Below are 20,258 nucleotides of genomic sequence, written 5' to 3'. Positions count from 1 at the left end.
GTTGATCTTATGTACAGAACATCTTTCTGAAAAAGTTTGTTATGACCACTAAACAATATAAAAGACATTTCTGAATAAAAACACATAGTTATAGCAATATAACAGCACTTAAATCATCAACACACCTGACAAGAAGGCCACTTTTTCTTTTAGGATGGGCAACACTTCCATCGCCTTCATCTCTTCATTCCTGCGAAATCCTGAAAAACAAAACAACAGATCGCAGTTTAGAGTTCCTGCAAGAATATCATCATCAGAACTGTGGCCTAACAGTTTTAATACTGTCCTGCTCTGATACGTTGAGTTATAGCGCTCAAGAGGAAATTAAGAGTTTGAGTCTGGTCTATTAAAGTCCCTTGAATATATATTTTACATTCTGAATGTAAAGAAAGTCCATACACATAAGCATCGCTCTTCTGTTCTTTGCATGAGCAGAAACCGCCTCGAGCGCTGGACCTCATTCAAGCGCTTTGCATGAGATCAGCGCAACCTGGATGAAGCATCACTTCTGTTCGTTTGTTTTTATGATTCACAAGTTTGAGTTGACTAGGTTTGCTGAAGCTTTGCCAAAGTTTAGTTAGTCATGCATAGCCAGCAGAATGACTTCAGTCTTTCAGAGTGCCTAGGCTCACAATCACATAAACGAAAAATCGGATATACACTATCGGTTAAAATGTTTATGTTTTGAAAAGTAGTCTCTTAATGACAATACAGTATAAACAGTAATACTGTGAAATATTACAATTTCAATTAACTGGTCTCTGTTGTAATACATTTTAATATCTTATTGTAATATTTTTTTTATTATTTATTGAAAATAAATATTATTGAAATAAAATAGGTACTAAAATTACTAAACCGAAATAAAAAAATAAATAAAACAAATATTTTTTTAAAAACCTTATTCAAAAAATACAAACTAAAATTGAAATAAATGTAAATTAAGGCTAAATAAATGGCTAAATAATGTCTAAGTACTAAAGTGACAAACTAAAATAAATAAAAAGCTAAATAAAAATATTTTTTTTTTTTAAAAACATGATAAAAGCACATACAATGAGAAACAAAAATTTATGTGAAACCTGAAAATATAAAAAATAAACTATTGTAATATATGTTTTATTATGTATTGAAAATAAATATTATTGAAATAAAATAGGTACTAAAATTACTAAACCGAAATAAAAAAAAGGTAAATAAAACAAATATTTGGTAAAAACCTAAAACTGAAATGAATATAAATTAAGGCTAAATAAATGGCTAAATAATGGCTAAGTACTAAAATGACAAGCTAAAATAAATAAAAGGCTAAATAAAAAAATATATAAAAAAACATGATAAAAGCACATAAAATGAACTGTATATAAATGTCAATACAAATATGGTATTAGTTCATGATCTTCTAGGATGCATTTCAGAGCAGGACAGATGCAAGACTCGAGTACGGGACAATATTCGCTAGTAAAACATCATGGATATGGATGATTGAGTTGAGACACGCTGTCTTTAATTCCACTCCTACTATCCCTCCATCCCAGGGCTGCTAATTGAGCATGAAATGTGGTTGAAGGAGCCGATCCCTCCTACACACACACACACACACACACACACAGTGTGTGGGGATACAGGGATGATGTCATTTATCCATTTTCCTGCGATGTTTCCCTGTGGTGTCTCAGCGCCGCTCTCTGTACAAAAGAACACCTTTCTCTCTGTCACTCTGCCCCTCTCCCCCCTCTCTCTTTTCTTCTATACATCCCACTGGAAGGTTTGTTTTTCCACCACTGCTACTGAGACCATGTGATCTAATGAAAACATGGAGCCTTCTGCATACTGCAATTTAAATAAATACTTCAAAAATGTACAGCATGTCATCAATTATTCATATGGTAGGAGTTATTTATAGCTGCTCACATTCAAGCACAGTTGTCAATGTAAAAAGCCTGGTGCGAACACAAAACCATCATATGGTTTCAGAAGTATTACAATACAAAGCATTAGTTGCAATGCAATTAAGGAGTGTTTTGTCCTTGTGAAGCCTGACGGCCGCTGTCCTCTTCCACTTTCACTGTATGGAAGAAAGCAGCTCAGACATTCCTCTTTTGTGAATATATATACTGTATATATATATATATATATATGAAATGTTATGTAATTTCTTATAATTAGATATATAATTTAACAAATAGTATCTTGAGTAATAAATACAACACAAAATAAGTATAATATAATTAATGTGTATTTTTATAATTATAATATAATAATTCATTTTAATATATTTCTTATTTAAAAATAATAAAGATTATTATACTTTTAATGTTTTATTCATATTATTCATGATAATAAAAATTATTATACATTAAATGTTATCAATATATTATATTCATTATATTATTAATGTGTTATAATTAGAATTTAACAAATGGTATCTTGAGTCAAAACTACAACACAAAATAGTTATTAAAAAAACTAATTATAATATTAATATGTAATATTTATATAATAATAATGATTTATTTCAATATTTTTTTTTTTAATAATAATAATATTAGACTTTAAATTGTAATTTTTAAATGCTCCAAGACTGGAATTGGAAAAATTGCAGTATATTTGAGAGAAACTCTGATCTGTGTTTTCCAGTACTGAACAGCATTGTGGGTAATGGTTAAATGTGGAGGCTGGGAGAGTTCCAGACAATGCTGCTGGTCAGACGGGCTCAGTTCAGTAACAGCTCGGCGTTAGAGAAAGAGACGAGGGTTTCGGCTCTCCGCCGTATCCCTGTGTGTGTGTGTGTGTGTGTGTTTATATGCATGAGTGTGTGAGGAAGAGATCCCACACTCTTCCCTCAGGCTCTGAGAGAGACGGGCCAAATGAGGTTCTCACTTCTGCAGCTGGATGGTGTGTGTGTGTGTGTGTGTGTGTGTGTGTGTGTAGTCGAACAGGAGAGGGTGAAACACACTTAATAACGGTTCACAATATGGATCCAATGACTCTCTAAATTGATAGTCAACCAAAAAAAAAGATGCGCTTCCATTGTAGTCCATAGAAGTAAAGACATACACACATTTACATCAAACTTGTATCATATGTTCATACGATAACCCAAGTCTAAAACCCTGGCCCATATCTTTTGTATTATTAGAAATAAAATATATTTTAATTTAATGATAATTATAACAACAACACCACCACATTAAACTATAACCCATATTCTAAAACCCTATACCTTTTCTATTTTTAGGATAAAAGTATTTCATCTCGGTCTAATAATAATAATAACAATAGTAAATAAATATAATAATAGTTATTATTACCCATAACCCAAACTCTAAAACCCTATAAATTCTATTTTAAAATAAAAAAACACTTAATTTAAGAGTAACATATTAATACCAATGGCAATAATAATAATAATACATATTATAACCATAACCTAAAAACATATTTATTTTTTTAATAAATATAGTTTTAAATATAGCTGCGAGCAGCCATTAGCGGGGCCAAGCGCAAGAAGAGGATACGACATGCCAACATGGCAGGGAGTGTCAGACCAACTGCAGCAAGTAGCAATTAAAGACATTTAAAGATGAATTTAGGCAAAATGGCTGAAAAATCATAAACAGTAACTAAAAATATAATTTAATGGATTATCACTTTCAACCAAAAGGTGGTGCTGTCTCAAAACCTTTTGAGTACCTTCAGGACATGGTGCCGATGACTCAAGCCGAGTTTCATAACGATACACTAATGTGTTCATAAAGTATAACATTTTATATCACAATACTGTATTAAAGTCAATGGCAATTTCATATTTTGTTCTATTATAGCTCCAACAAGCAGCACGATCCCACAATTTTTTTATGTGTCCTCAGAGTGAGCCCATAAATGCCTGTCAAATTTTTTGAAAATATCTCATTTCTTTTTTGAGTTATAGACATTAAATGTCTAAATTTTAGATGTATAAACACATAAAAATTGACCCACACCTGACTTAGTTCGCATTTTCTTGCCACTTACTATTCATTTTTTGACATTTAGGTATTAGCATAGAGCCAACAACCTATGTTTCCAAACTGCCTACGGCGGTTTTGTCTCGAGCGGTCTTACAGTTTCGAAGATATTGGCAAATGTTTTTTAAGCGCTAAATAACAACGCTACACAAACCATAAGGCGAAACCTAGCATGTTTGGTATTGTTGGACTCGGAAAGGATTCAGGAATCTAAGGAGATGACTCCCATGAAAATAAGTCAACCACACCCAAAGTTATAAGCATTTGAAAATGTAATTTTACCACTAGGTGGCGTTGGTTCAAAACTTCTCAAGCTCCTTCAGGGCATCGTACTGATGACCCATACCGAGCTTCGTAATGATACGTTCATAAAATACAGCATTTTGGTACAAAATTCAAAATGGTCGACACCTAAAATGGTCGATATGGAAAAATTGGATATCAGTCGACTCGGCATGATGCCCTGAATCTAACGAGGCCGCTTTTAGAAGTTATACTACCGTTCAGAAGTTATAAGCAAAAACAAACAAAAAATGTGTAACTCCCACAGCGGAAGAAGAAGAAACGGAAGAATAATAATAAGAAGAAGATTAATAACAATAATACATGTTGGTAATAACCATAACCCAAATTCTAAAACCCAATATCTATGTTTTAATACAAATATTTTATTTAATTTAATAATAATATTAATAGTAATACAAACTTACTTTATTTAAAATGATTCATTACTTTATTAACCGTTTTCTTTTTTCAATTGAGGACTCTCCTGAATGTCTGTCAGGTGTAAATAGCTTCTAGCTGACACACACTCAAGCTATCAACCTGCAATCTAATCATTCTGGGTTTAAATTGGGGTTTCTGCAAGGCTAATAATTTCCTTTATTACATATAGATTTTACATTCATCTACTTGTTTCCTCATCAATGACAGACAAAGAAACGATCTCCATGTCACATCTGAAGGGGCTCGTAAGGAGATTCCCAACATATTCTCTCCCCGTTTGACAGCCGTGCCGCTGTCCTTCAAGCTTTGCAATGCAGGGTAACAGGATATTTCACTGACATCCAAAATACATCATTTCAGCATCCAAACCACAGAAATACAACAAACCACTTCAACAAATAGAGACATTACGCTTGGAGAAAATCAGACGGCTATTCTTTTCCCAGAGCTGGAAGAGCTCTGAATGTGGTTGGGAATTCACAGTCCGTGGAAAAAGAACTAAGGAAACTGGGGGAAAAAGTGAACACGAGCAGATTTAAAAGGGAAACTTCAAAAGTACACCGTTGTACCGAGGGATTGTTCTTTAGTGACAGGAAGGTGAAACGTGGGTGAGTTTTAAACCAAACAATTAAAAATGAGGAAGAATGTGCAATGAAATCAATCTGTATCAGCGCATCAGAAGGTTCCTCTAACCTTGACGATTATTTTCATGGCTTATCAGGTATCAGAAAGAGAACAGACAACAGAAAGTAGCCTCGCTGTTTCCAGGTAATAGGTTTCTGATCTTCCCGATACTGAAGAAGTAATGGCTCGAGATAACAACAATAACTACAGACTTCAGACACTGGCATTGCTTCACAAATACCAGCAACTGATTTCTCTACATCCAAACAGTAGAGCTCCAGATTTCTGGTAGATGGCAGCAGAGCGGACACACTGATCAACACTACTGTGATGAGAGGATGGAGAGAAAAAGGGAACAACAGAGACGATATAATGGATGTAGAGCAGACAGAGACAGAGTTATGAAATGAAAGCAAGCAAAAAGTATGAAAAAAGCAAGAAAGAGGATCATACTGTATATGACTAGTAAAATAATAGGCCTAAATATACTGCTTTTTCATTTTTATATATAAAGCTTGGGGTCAGTAAGTTTTTTATTAGTACTTTTATTTAGCAAGGATTTATTAAACTGATCAACAACAGTGACAAATACATTAAAAAAATCTATTTGAACTTTCTATTCATCAAATAATCTTGAAAAATGAATCAGTCTCCATATTAGGCAAATATTAAAGAAGAAACTGTTTTCAACATCGATAATAAATGTTTCTTGAGCAACAAAACATCATATTAGAATGATTTCTGAAGGATCATGTGACACTGAAGACTGGAGTAATGATGCTGAAAATAAAGCTTTGATCACAGGAATAAATTACATTTTAAAATATATTAAAAAAGAAAACAATTGTTTTCAATTGTAATGATATATTACAATTTTACTGTTTGTTTTTTTTTTACTGTATTTTGATTAAATAAATGCAGTCTTTGTGAGCATATAAGACTTCTTTCAAAAAGATCACAATCTTACCAACCTCAAACTTTTCAATGGTAGCTGCAAAGTTTTAAAGATCAAAGTGAACAACAAATAAGTCAAGTCATCCACATTTATATAGCGCTTTTAACAATGTAGATTGTTTCAAAGCAGCTTTACAGAGATAAACATATAATTTAAGGTAATCATAATTGGAATCATAATTGGAATTGAATCTGTAGCCGACCGTTTCACATCAGCTCAGTCCATTACAGCACAGAATTGTTCAAGATTCATTGGTCTTCTTTTCATTCATCAGGAATCGGGACCAGTCGGAAATGAACGAATAGGTGGAGTCATTAGTCGTGTGAGGCTGGTGTGGGACGGCGGGTTCATTAGTGTGCTCAGTAACGTGTCCGGCAGAATGTGTCATGCCATTATCGGCTTACACACACACACGGGCGCACACTCGTTGAACCCGTGACCCTTGTGTGTTTCAGTCTGACCCACAGTAAGGAAGTGCGACGGGAAGAGAAATATGAGACCAGTTTGTGTCTACAGTCTTGTATGATTGTAAACAACATTAATGTCCCCTAAATAAAGAATTGATTCTGAACTGCCGAAACAAGTCGTATGCAATTCCAGCCTCACTTCCTGTTACAAACCTGTTACAACATGACACATTTGCATTATGCCAGCCTATGGTCTTCATTGCCCGAGAATGACGTCCACATTGACTCGCCCTCAAACACTGTAGTTGTATTTGAGACTGGAGGAGTTTGGTTCGTGTCGATAAAATGCTTTTTTCTGTGAAAATTAAAGTGTTTTTTGACTTCAGGTGCATGTAAACCTATTTTAGGAGACTCCGAAACAAAATAAGAAATAATAGGGGCACTTTATATGACGACCAATACAACAACCGCATTCGCCACGACTTCTTTAATTACACAACCTTATTCAAAATGTCAATGCACTAAGATGGAGTTTTCCACCGAACATTTTAACATTGTGGCGTTCATGTGTACTCATCTCATAAATACAATCATACAAGACTGTAGACTGGTCTCATATTTCTCTTCCCGTCACACTTCCTTACTGTGGGTCAGACTGAAACACACAAGGGTCACGGGTTCAACGAGTGTGCGCCCGTGTGTGTGTGTGTGTGTGTGTGTGTGTGTGTGTGTGTGTGTGTGTGTGTGTGTGTGTGTGTGTAAGCCGATAATGGCATGACACATTCTGCCGGACACGTTACTGAGCACACTAATGAACCCGCCGTCCCACACCAGCCTCACACGACTAATGACTCCACTCATTCGTATATTTCCGACTGGTCCCGATTCCTGATGAATGAACAGAAGACGAATGAATCTTGAACAATTCTGTGCTGTAATGGACTGAGCTGATGTGAAACGGTCGGCTACAGATTCAATTCCAATTATGATTCGATTCACTCAGGAATAATAATTATACATTTGGGCCTGAATAGTGCATAACATCCATCACTGAACAAATTTTAAAGGGGACCCATTTAAACTTTTGACAAAGTCTTGATTTTGTTTTTGAGGTCTACTAAAATGTTTTCATGATTGAAAGTTCACATATTTGACATTGTTGCAGCTCCTCTCTTCCCAGTCTGTCAGTAACGCTCTGTTTAGTTCCCTTCTCTATAAAGCCCCTCCTTCTGAAAAGCACAATGAGCTCTGATTGGCCAGCTGGTTCAGTGTGTTGATTGGCCAACTGAACCGAACATGTTTGAGAAATGTGCCGTCCCCTTACCATAACTGAGTTTCAACACACTACTAACTAACTCAACCAGGCCTCGCCCGTTTATTTTGCATATGCAATGGGGGGGAATTATTTAAATGAGAAATATTGTTACATACTGATTCCCAGAAGAAAACTCAAGACTAGGCTACAATAGATGCGTTTCAATACTGGACTGAACTAAATATTGCTATTAATCAGTAATACTTTCCTAAAACTGCAACTAGAAGACCTGCGTGTATGTAGACCTGTTAAAAGCCATTTAAACATGGATATATTGGCATGTGTAGGTTTTACATTTCTACTCTGTGTAACCTCACATCAGTCAGATCAGATTAAATCACTCCAGCGCCGCTGACCTGGCTTCTTACTGGCGTGTAGCTTGCGTCTGAATCTCAGCAATTAGCCTATTAACCCGAGGACCTCCAGAGGATTGAGATATCAAGAAGACAACCCTTATGACCTGACCCGTCACCCTGCGAACAGCTGAAGAACTGGGTTAACACTTGAGATGGTGAATATAACCCAAAAGCCACCGGTGGAGCAATGAGAATGTTAGGGAGTCAAGACACAGATGACCCGGGACACTAGGGGTGACCACCGTGGAGCTTTACACCAAGCCCTAACTAGTTGAAACACAAAGCGTCAAACAGACAAAAAGAAAAAACAAAAACAATTGGGAAAAAAAAGCATTAAATAAAAAAAATTACTCAAATTGGACACAATGGGAAAAATCGAAAAAGCTCATCTCCAGGACAAAAAAAAAAAACTTAATAAAATAAATTAATCGGGAGACATATTTGTAAGGTTTAGTTTAGGTCTCAGTCAGGAACCGTCATTTGCTACTTGCTATTGTAAGTCAGAAGTAGGCAGTATCATGGAAGGAGACACTTTTATTAGACCAATATTTTTGGTGCATTTTACTTGAAGGCCTGTATATTTTAAAAATAATCCTGCTAAACAATTTCGTCAACTTCCAGGAGCACAATAGCATGTATGAATGGCTTCAAATCCAATAAATACATTTAAAAAAGAACTGAAAGAAACGAAACTCAGATTTTGATTTCATTATATGTATATATGTACATGCATTTAACTTTCATCTACAGCAGACCTCACAGAGCCCAATGTCTTCTCATGTTGACACAGCTAACATCATAAAACACACTACCAAACAGGGTAACATGAACTGTGCAGGACTGAAGTGTACTTACAGTTGACAAACTGAATGAAAAGGTCAGCTCAGCTGGCTGCATTACAGTCTATGATGTGTGTGAAGCGTGAAGGGAGAGTGTTTTAGCTTGAACACAAAGCCTGTTTTTCCTACTGTAATGTGATCAAGGGTGAGGAGCACTTTCAGCCTCTGTTCTCCAGGACGGTGAAGCACATCAGACTGGTAAGAGGGAAAAATGCCACGTTGCAGTATTTAGAGCGCAGGACTAGCTCAAAGTTCACAATACTGGCTGAAACACACTCAGATTGAACAGCAATAACATAAAAAGGCCCTCGAAAATGAAAAAGTAAACAAAACTCTCAGGATCACACAATCCTCTAAACAGGTTTGTTTTGACTGTATGATGCCAATCATTGTCACAAAGAGGCAGATCTTTGACTCTAGATTACCATAAATATAAGCGAGGCCTAAAATTAACACTCGCCAAGTGCCAAATGGAAGTAAAAATTGGCGTTTGAGAGTAAAGTTGTAATTGAAATGATTCACCCCCCCCATTGCAAGTCAGATTTATTTGCAAAATTTACAGACTTTCAGCTGTTTGCAATGAACAAATTAAACAAAAGTAATTGAATTAGCTCAACACAACAAATGTTTCAAGTGGTTTCCCCTCACAACACAAATCTGCAAAACAAGTGCTTCATTAGCTGCATCAGGTGTGCTTGATCTAGAAACTTCTGAACTAGCTAGGTTTGTTGAGCATCAAGTTTGACTGCATGTTAGAAATATGGCTAAGTCAAAAGAATGGTCCAAAAAGTTAAGAGAAGATATCATCGCCCTTCACATACAAGGAACAGGATACAAAAAGATAGCGAAGGCACTAAATGTTCCTAGAGATACCGTTGGAAGCACAGTTTTCAAGTTCAAAGTGAAGTTCTGTGCAAATTTTGTTTACAGAAAAAAAATTGGATACATTTCTAGTTTTAACTTAATTTATTGTTCAGATATTCCCCTATAAAATAAAAAAGTATCAGCTACATGCAAAGTGGTCGAAAACACAAACACGTATTCAGTGGTCGAAAACCAAATGTGTTTTCGACCACTGAAAATTTATACAATTTACCAGTGTTCTCATGGAGCCACATTGAGATCCCCACATCTGTGGGACTGAACCATATAGGACCTTTGAAATGAATATACCAAAAGAAAAGTTTAAGAACCAGAATCTAAAAGGATATTAAGATATATTTAATACTTCTTGAGTTACAGGCATGCAAAGGGGGAAAAAACACAAGAAGTGCATTTTCCCATTTTAGAACTTTCACTGTTGGCATATAATGCAACAAAGATTGCTAAAGTCAACAGATTTGACAAATAGACCTACATATCTCCGTGTGAAATTAAAAGAATGATGCTGCCATCTTTCTAAAGTCGTTTTCACTCCCCTGTAATTTGGCTCAATGGACAAAATAGTGCATTACTCAATAAATATACATCCGTGACATTTAATATTCTGGCTTTCTTCTTCATTTATGTATTTCTTTCACCAGAAAAAAATTATCAAAATAAAATAAAATAAATGCCAGGGACCTCTGGTTGAGTTGACACGTAATTACCCTGTTTTCATGGCCGGTAAAAAATATTTATGGCCGGTAATTTTCTTAAGTCTCAGCCGGCCATTGGCAGGTGTGGCAAAAAGTAAGTTTTAGGCCCTGGATACATGTAGCGAATAAAACGAGTGAGTGGGAGCAGGCGGGTGTGTGTCAAACTGTCAATTCGCCCTCAGAGAAAAGATAGAGCAAGAACATGCAAGCTGGTATCGATTCTGCAGAAAAGGAGTATTGGAGCATTTCAACACAGAAACAGAAACAGAGGGAAGTCACACTCACAAGACATAGACTATTTCTGTCCTCCCTCTCCATCAGTCTGTCCTTTTTCTGTCATCCGCTCCTTTCCTATAGACTTGCCTGCATATCTTACACCTTTTTTTATCTCTGTCTCTTTCACTCTCAATGTCTGAACTTTCTATTCTCCGTCTATACCGTGATAATAAATGGCTGAGGCAAGCACCGGCTTTGTCCTGCACGGTCCTGTTGAGCTACAGACATAAAAAATACCTCAAAGCAAGTTTTAGTTTTGCGATCCGATCACTGAAACCACATTCAGAGGTCAACGGAAATGCGTGTACAAGAACATCCAAACCCACTTCCTCCTGTCAGAAGTACAACCACAAACACTGACACAATATGTGCATATTTAAGAATAAAACACCAGACAAAACTTCACTGATCCATCAAAGATTGTTTGATTAGGGGGACATCCAAAACTTGGCCCGGAAAAAGGCTGGGAACCACTGGACTGGTTGGTTGTTTGATGACTAGTTGAAAAAGGAGATGACAACTCTCCCACAATACTGAGACTATAACAGTGAAAGGGGATATTTAGACAAGAGAGAGAAAGATGAGGATAAAAATAAAGAGAGAAGCAGTTAAAATCACAGCGGGAATACAGACAATTAACCTGCACAGACACATCAGTAGAGCAACCTCAATGTGGAGGAGTGAAGATGCAATTATTCTTCATCAATCAGTCATCTGTCCCTAAATGGTCCCTATACACTTCATATATAATTACGACAGAAGCAGCATCTTCTCATAACTATTTATGGTGCAAAGCAGAAGTACCTAAGAAAATATTGTTACTGACCAGCTCTGCAGTGATGTCATCGTCCAGGCCAGTTCAGTTCTCATCCAACAGTGTCACTGAGTGAACTCAAGTCAATAATATTGTTGAATATTAAGTGTCCCCAACTAAGCAAGCCAGAGGCAACAGTGGCAAGGAACCCAAACTCCATCAGGCGACAGAAACAGAGAAAAAGAAAAACATTGGAAGAAACCAGGCTTAGTTGGGGGACCAGTCCTTCTTTGGCCAAAGGAACCAACATGATGTAGTTATGATTCACAAGCCTTCATTTTGTATAAAAGAAGACTTTTGACTATCTTTATGTACTTAACAACAAAATGCACAAAATGTGATTGAAATATAAACTGCAAAATTATTACTGTTATCGCAAATATTTGCAATAAGGTCAAATATCGATAGTTAGCCCATTAATAAAAATCACAACAGGCCTCATGATTTTACATTTTTCATAACGTATACTTGCAAACCAAGTTACAACCAATCCACAACCCAACAAAAACTGCTAGTCATTCTGCTTGGCAAGTAGCATGAACGGTTTGAACCAAGACGCACCCCTTATCGTCTCACCAATGAGTGTTATCCACAGATGGTGGTTGGTATCAAATGTGCCCATGCATGCGCAGCGTCAAAGCTTTACCTGGCAGCTGAATCAGTGTGTTGCCCGTCTGTGCGTACTGCCACCTGTGGTTGTCCAAAAGTGACGCCACATTCCCGTTCCACCAGCTGGACAGTGAATCGGTCTCCTCAAAAACACCACAGTGCAGGTACATGACTACAACTTCTGCCACTACACTGAGAGGGAACGCCAAAGACTCGCTGGGATTCCTGAACGGGTCATGGGATCCATGACAAGCACCTCAACGTTCCTAAAGCTGTAGGAAGCGATAGTTTGGCACTGCGTGAAGACTGTGCCCCTGCTATGCTAAACCCTGGCATATGTAAGTCCCTGCTAACAGTCGTCTCTGCTGGATTTAGAGGAGAACAGGCTTTGTCCGGGACTGTTGCTAATCTTAACACTCCACAGAGTGAGTTTGACCTGAGAGGGGTGGGCCATCACAGCCCAACAAGTTCATTTACCATTTCCCAACCACAGCAGGGTTTCCTAAAAACACACATCAATAAGCGCTCAAGTCACTCCAATGGTTTGAAGCATCGCTTTAAAGACACATGCTCCCTTTCTGATTTACAAACTACCAAATGGTTTAGAGGGAAGACAAAAAGGTGAAACTTAAGTATGTTCAAGATTAATCCTAAATTTATCAGAAACGACTGCTCGAACTAGTGGATTACACAGAAGCCGCTTAGAAAGTGATTATGGCTCAGGCGTCCTCTCTCAAGCCTGCCCACGACAGACAACAGAAGGCCTTTAGAAATGAAGAGACCTACACTACTGGACAGTGAAAACAGTCTTCATGTGTGACATTCAACTAATAAAAGAGCTAAAGTATAACAAGCTATTTGTTGCACAAACAAAAAGTTACAGGATTCAAATAGTAACACACCATTAATCTGGCAAATACACCTGATAACTTTTTTTTGTTATTAATCTGGCAATATTAAAGATTAAAATATTAAATCTATTTTGTCAAAATAAATAAAAATAAAAAAAATAAAAATAATTGTCCGTATGTTTATAATTTTACGCCATGCCAGCTACCACGGCTATATTCATGGCGAGAAAAAATAAATACATAAAAATGTAAAACAGTAAAATATAAAGTCAAGTACTTTTATAAGAGGTTTTAAAGGTTTATCTTTGATAAAAATTCTATAACTAAATCTGATCCCACTTCATTAAAAATAAGGGTGCTATGATTGATAGTTATCGGCCGATAATAACTTTATAAAGTTTGATCAGTGGTCTCTATAAAGGCCAGAAGCCCGGCAAACACAGCAACACTACAGCAATGACAGCAAACAACTAGAGCTGTGCGATTTCAGTGCATTTCTTTCCTTCACAACGGTGTGCTTTCGTTCCTCCCTAAAAGCTCTAACTTAACATCCAAATCAGCTAAATCAGTGATTTATCATAAAATACAGTCTACTGTCGCTAAATTGCAGGAGGTGCTTGATAATAAAGAAAAGTTATTACAAATGCATTAAGCCGCGAAAGTGATTCTGTTCCATTAACTGATTTCTGTGGGCGCTTCTGAGAACACAGACGTCACACAAGGAAACGGCTGAAAGCAAGCACATTGTTGTTAGGAATAGTTGGCCTATTATTTATTTCGGTGATCGGTATCAGTGATCGTATCGGCCAACACTGCTTTCAGAGATCAGTAATCGGCCCCAAAAATCCTGATCGTAGTACCCTTAATAAATCATAAGAGTCAACTGAAAAGTAAAGAGTCCTCCAGACATCACAGTCCATCAAAAAATGCTTCAGCGATAAAATGCAAGACGGGCATAGAGGATCTTCACCTATTAAAATTTCTAAATTTATATCACAGCATTCAAAATCACCTAAAATCTTGTTTCAATCTATTAATAGGTTTTTAAACTCAAATACTGTCTCAATACTACCATCTACTGAGTGTTGTGAGAAGTTTTTAAATGTTATTTTTAGATAAAATTAACACAATTAGATCTGGTTTTCAGGACTGGAATGGTTTGACAGGAGACACTTTAAACGTGTTAGCACGTTTGATAAATTTGATTTGGTCTCAATCTAGCCTTAATATTGGGGAGTTGAAACGCCCAGCTCCTAGTTGGGATGTTTTGCCTTTTGATTTGTTGGCTGAGACATTCGATAATACTGGGCCTTGTATTACTGCTATTGTTAATTGCAGTCTTTATACAGGCATTTTTCCGTTAAGTTTTAAGCAGGCGGTTATTCAGCCCCTTCTTAAAAAGCATACTCTTGACACGTTGGATTTTAATAATTATCGGCCCATTTCAAAGCGGCCTTGTATTTCAAAAAAATTTAGAAAAGGTAGTTTTATCTCAGTTAAGTTCTTTTTTGGCTAGAAACGAGGTGTTAGATGTCTTTCAGTCTGGTTTTCGGGCAGGACACAGTACTGAATCAGCTTTACTGCAAGTCTCTAATGATCTATTACTTATTGCAGACTCAGGCAACAGTGGGGCACTAATCATGTTGGATCTTAGTGCAGATTTTGATTTAATTGATCATGATATTCTTATTAATAGTTTGGAACACGTTGTAGGGCTGAGAGGGACGGTTTTAAATTGGTTTTCCTCATATTTAAGGGGGCGTTCAATTTCTGTTAGGGTTGGGGATTTTTCCTCTGGGTCAGTTTCTCTGGATTGTGGAGTACCTCAAGGTTCAATTTTGGGACCTATTCTTTTTTCTCTGTTTTTGCTGCCTCTAGGTCAAATATTCAGAAAATATGGTATATTTTATCACCAATATGCCGATGATATTCAGATTTATTTACCGATTGGAGCTGGAGGGTCAAGCCCTAATTTATCCTTGGTTGCTTGTTTACAGGAGGTGACTAATTGGTTACAGCAAAACTGCTTACAGTTAAATGCCAGCAAGTCTGAAGTCATGGTGTTTGGGACGAAGAAGGCTGACAGCGGTTTAACCGATTTTCTAGGTATATGGGAAACATATGTTCAGCCTAAAATAAGAAATCTAGGTGTAATTTTTGACTCTGCTCTTATGTTTGACTATCAGGTTAAAATGTGGTAAAAAAATGTTTTTATCAGTTAAGGACTATTGCGAAAATGAAATATTTTTTGTCTGTTCCTGATTTGGAAACAGTGATTCACGCATTTATCTCCACACGTTTGGACTACTGCAATGCTTTATTTGTAGGAATTAGTCAATCTCTTATCTCAAGTTTGCAGTTGGTTCAAAACGCTGCAGCGAGGCTGATTGCTGGTATTAAGAAAAGGGAGCATATTACTCCTGTTTTGAAAAGGCTTCATTGGCTCCCTGTGAAATATCGGATACAGTATAAGATTTTGTTATATGTTTATAAAGCTGTTAACGAGTTGGCCCCGGAATATATCAAGGATTTGGTGCTTATGAACTCTAGTAGATCTCAAAGGTATTTTAATTGTCTACTGCTCTTTGTCCCAAGAACTCGTCTTAAAACTAAAGGAGATCGAGCTTTTTCAGTCGCTGGCCCTAGACTGTGGAATGCTCTTCCCCCTGATATTAGAACTGCACCGTCAGTTGATGTTTTTAAAATTCGTGTGAAAACGTATTTGTATTCTTTCTGTTTTAATTCTTGACTCTGTCATTGCATATTGTATGTATGTTTTTTCTTGTTTTTGGTTGTACACCCCTTTGGTCTATGTTGTAGTTGAAGGGGCTATATAAATAAACGAGACTTGAGACTATTAACAAAAACTTATGGGTTAGTCTGGAGTGGCCTATTTCAATCAATTGTTTTAAATGTTACAGGTGAACTTAGACATCGCAACACTATAATACACAGTAATGCATGCGTGATGAATGAATCATTGGTGTTGATAGCACATTGTGATGGGTGTTGTCTAGCTCTGAAATTAAATAGAGGAAATGGAGAAAGCAAGTCTGCAAATCAAGAACAGAATGTTCCTCTTTCAATATAAATATAATTGATACAATATATTTGAACAACCCTGCTAAACAAAATATTCAAGATGTCTATTACAAAAAAAAAGAGTTCCAATTGTTTAAAGCCATTTATATTTTATTTAAACAAATGAAGGAGGTCCGTTTGCATGGCATTTTGTATGGCTTGTATCAGGAAGCTCATTGTATCACTGGAATAATTCAATATGAAGAAACAATACAGAGGAACAAAATGGCTTTTATTACATGCATGTAATAACTTGCATGTTTCTTCGTGTTGAAAAACACATATCAGGTTTTCCATGTCTACTTGTACTTAATTAAAAGCCAACGAGCTCTTGCAACACAATTAAATCTCCCAGACTTCCACTAAAAAGATTAGAGTTAAGTTAGACTTCCAGAGGGGTGTGTGTGTGTGTGTGTGTGTGTGTGTGTGTGTGTGTGTGTGTGTGTGTGTGTGTGTGTGTGTGTGTGTGTGTGTGTGTGTGTGTGTGTGTGTGTGTGTCTGTCTGTCTGTCTGTCTGTCAGGGAGTAGCATGACTCATGGCACCCTGGCCTCCAGTCATGCTTTATTCAGACATCGACTTAGAAATTGAGAGCAAACTGATGACTTTTAATCACAAAGTCCTCTTCTGCTCCAACAGATGGTCTGGAGTGGTTCAGAGCTCGCACACGCGCTGGACGCTAAAAGTACATTAAGAGGTCAAACATCGCCTGGTGTGTGGCTGCGTTTTATCTCGATGAAATCACTCATCCAGACCCAACACTAGCTGAAAGTTTCAGAGTCACAACAACATGAGCCGCTTATATCTGCCAAATGCATCATGTTTGCACAGCGACCTATATCTCTGTCCTGCCTGAGAGGAAAAAATTAACTTGGATTAAAAAAGATGAGGGAATGCATTTGGAAAAGAATGTATGTCAAAGCACTAATCGGACAGGATTACTTTTCAAAAATAACATTTAAGTTATTAATATTAAATTAATTGTTAAGGCCCTGATACACTAAAGGCAAAGTTAATTTAGGTTCTTTGCTTAGGGGTAAAAATAAGTTGGAAATGCGTGTATATTGTTAGTGAACATCTCAACTCCGCCCACACTGCTGAGAGACACATTTAGGCCCTGTCCACACGGAGACGCGTTTAGCTGTACACGTAAAAAAAATTTATCAGAAAAGCGTTTCGTCCAGGCGGATCCGTCGTTTTGGGAGACTGAAACCGCTATTTTTTAAACCGGGTCCCAGGGTGGATAAATCTGAAAACGACACCCTTGCGTCTTTGTGTGTACGGCCAATCCGTATATTTTGTGAAACGATGATGTCATCACCCCACGTGTCGACTAGTCAGACGCGCTAAATCAGTAGGTTAACAGCAAAAACAACTGCGACTACTTGCTTGAGTTCATGCTTCAGAAGCTAGTGAGCCTCTTTAATTTCTTTATTTATTATTTAGGCCTACTTTAATGTATTTTTATTTTATTTCTTTACTTCTTTGTTTATATTTCTTTCTTATGCTATGATGCTTGTATTTTGTCTGATTAAGACATTTCGTATTTTGTAGGGATGGGCATTTCAAGCAAAAATAATATTCCATGATCGCTGGGAATTATTTTATTATTATTCAAAAACGCACCTCTGCCCCCTCATGCTCACCGATAATACGGCGTTCGCTCCGACATAAAATTTCTCCTGTACTGTAGGCCTACATGTTGTAGCCATTAAAGAAAAGTTAGTTTCATATTTATATTTAAATAATGTTATTTTTTCCATTTCATATATGTTGATTATATGAAAAGTGAACAGTGTGAGTAACCTTATCATAAGATGCGCAATATCGAGACACATCATTTTGACCACTTCATTAAGTTTTGTTTTATATGAAGCCTTTCGTTAAAGTGTATTTCGTTTTGTATAAATTGTATCTTAATTTTAATCAATGTTTCATCAACCAATTTCCTGGATTTAATAAATTAGAAGCAAATATAGCAGACAATAGCCATCAGGACACGGAGGCGCCGACGTGATATAACTTGCATCGCACGTGAACTGGAGCTTGTCTCATAAATGAACAGAAACTCAGAAATATATCTAAGCTCGAAATGTCTACTTTTAAACAAAACAATTCAAAACGAAAAGAAACAGACAACTCTCTTATAATCCGTATGAAGTGTGCATTTATCTCTATAAGCACCTTCACCTACTGCGAAGGTGGCGAGTCAGCATCGTCACAGAAAACACTAGTTTATTAATAAATAATTAAAATGTCTCCTTGCTATATTTGACACATTCATAATGATTAGGCTATTTGCCGGTTCTTTGTTGCAAGCTTTATACGTCTGCTAACTAATCGAATATCGTGACTCATTTCCTATTTTGTACCAGGCCATTTGTGGTTTTTCATATTGTTCAATAAAGTTCTTGGTTAAAAAGAAAGAAAAAAAAAGAAGCTACTGTTCCTAATATTATTGTATACAGCGCAAGTCTTCTCCTCTGTTTTTAGTGTATCTGTGCCAGAAATACAGCGCCCCATACTGGTCTGGCATGTATACTACATCGGTTTCAGTCGGTTTCGTGTGTACGCAGATATTTCTTGAGACGGCGCAGTGTTTACGGAATTTTTTTAGAACGAGGAAAAAAAAGATCGGATAGGGAAAGCTCAGGCTTCGTGTGGACGTGGCCTTAGATGAATATGTAAATACGCTGCAGTGGTGAGAAAACAGCAGCTAAGAAAGCAGTTGATCATACTGTTACAACATGGATATGTTTGCACAAGCTCTGCAAGCTTCAGCACTCCAGTCAAGTCACATCACGTTTATTTACATACCACTTTATGCAATGCAATGCTTTAAAGCAAGCAGCTTTACTGTTTTTATCAGTGCTTCTTTCAATTCGAATTACAGCTTCATTTTCTACTATAAAGCAGCTCTCCAGTGAGTTCATGTTTTTACTTGTGGACGTCTGACCTCGAGGGACTGCACAGAAGAAATGACCAGAGAAGATTTACACGTCAAAGAAGGCGGAGCCTCAGAGCCACAGCAACCTATTAAATCATCGTACATTGATGATGTAACATCAATTAACATTTACCAGCCTGATCAGGTAAATTCTTTGCCAAGCTGTTTTGAAGTTGAACAAACTAACTCCAAACTAACTTCGTTTTGGCCTGATTTTGTTTGATGTCACATCAGTTCGCTTGAAGTATATTGGGGCCTTTACATACAGTTAAGGTATTCAAGAAAGGTCAAAATAAATGAGAAATAGTGAAAAATATTATATATTTTTTTTTATTCAAATACACCGCAATTACAACATTCCTATCCAAATGGGAATACAGTTCTCAGAGGACACCTGATTAAGCCAGTTAAAAGTTCATTTTAACGAAAAGACATTCCCTCAGGTGAGATGTTGTAATTTTGATAAAACAAATAACTCCTTTCCCCTCTTCCATATCCTTTGTTTACATTCCGTTAAACACCGCAAAACCACACGCAAAGAACAGATAATATACGGAGAAAGGGGTCGTATTTGTTGGGACATGTCACTTCTTGTAAACCACATCTGTAAACATGTATCATCACCTCGTAAAACCACTTCAGCTGTATTCTGTCCCTGTGTTTAACCCTAGAGAATAAAATCACAGGCTCCCCAAACCCTCATAAGCTGTATTACCGTCCATCCTGACCACACACACATTCAGACTCCAATCACTTCTGTCGCCATGGAGACAGGCCTGTGCTGTACATTCCTGGGATATTTCAGGAAAAGGAAGTGTGAGAATTCTTCAGATTTTCTATGATGAATCACTTGCTCTAGGAAGCAGAGGTGAA

The 20,258-nt window shown here is 36.8% G+C and overlaps 1 protein-coding gene across 13 annotated transcripts in view; it reads right to left on the bottom strand.

Annotated features, from left to right (window-relative positions):
- Nucleotides 1-20,258, bottom strand: part of trioa (trio Rho guanine nucleotide exchange factor a) — a 110,895-nt gene that overhangs the window by 64,708 nt on the left and 25,929 nt on the right. For 4 of the 13 annotated variants that reach the window (XM_077195969.1, XM_077195968.1, XM_077195974.1 and 1 more), the window contains exons 1-2: nt 12,546-12,803; nt 126-200 (exon numbers count right to left, since the gene is read on the bottom strand). In XM_077195969.1, the coding sequence (XP_077052084.1) occupies nt 126-200; nt 12,546-12,678 (208 nt within the window). In that variant the 5' untranslated portion in view covers nt 12,679-12,803. Of the gene's footprint in view, nt 1-125; nt 201-12,545; nt 12,811-20,258 lie in introns of those variants that run through there. The other 9 variants (XR_013190417.1, XR_013190418.1, XR_013190419.1 and 6 more) reach the window with 5 other exon arrangements.

This window comes from Siphateles boraxobius, unplaced genomic scaffold (assembly GCF_051911475.1).
Source record: "Siphateles boraxobius isolate OS27281-9 unplaced genomic scaffold, OSU_SipBor_1 35, whole genome shotgun sequence".
In the NCBI taxonomy this organism is placed as follows: Eukaryota; Metazoa; Chordata; class Actinopteri; order Cypriniformes; family Leuciscidae; genus Siphateles; species Siphateles boraxobius.
The sequence above is the reverse complement of the archived record's forward strand: the minus strand, read 5'-3'. Positions and strand labels throughout refer to the sequence as shown.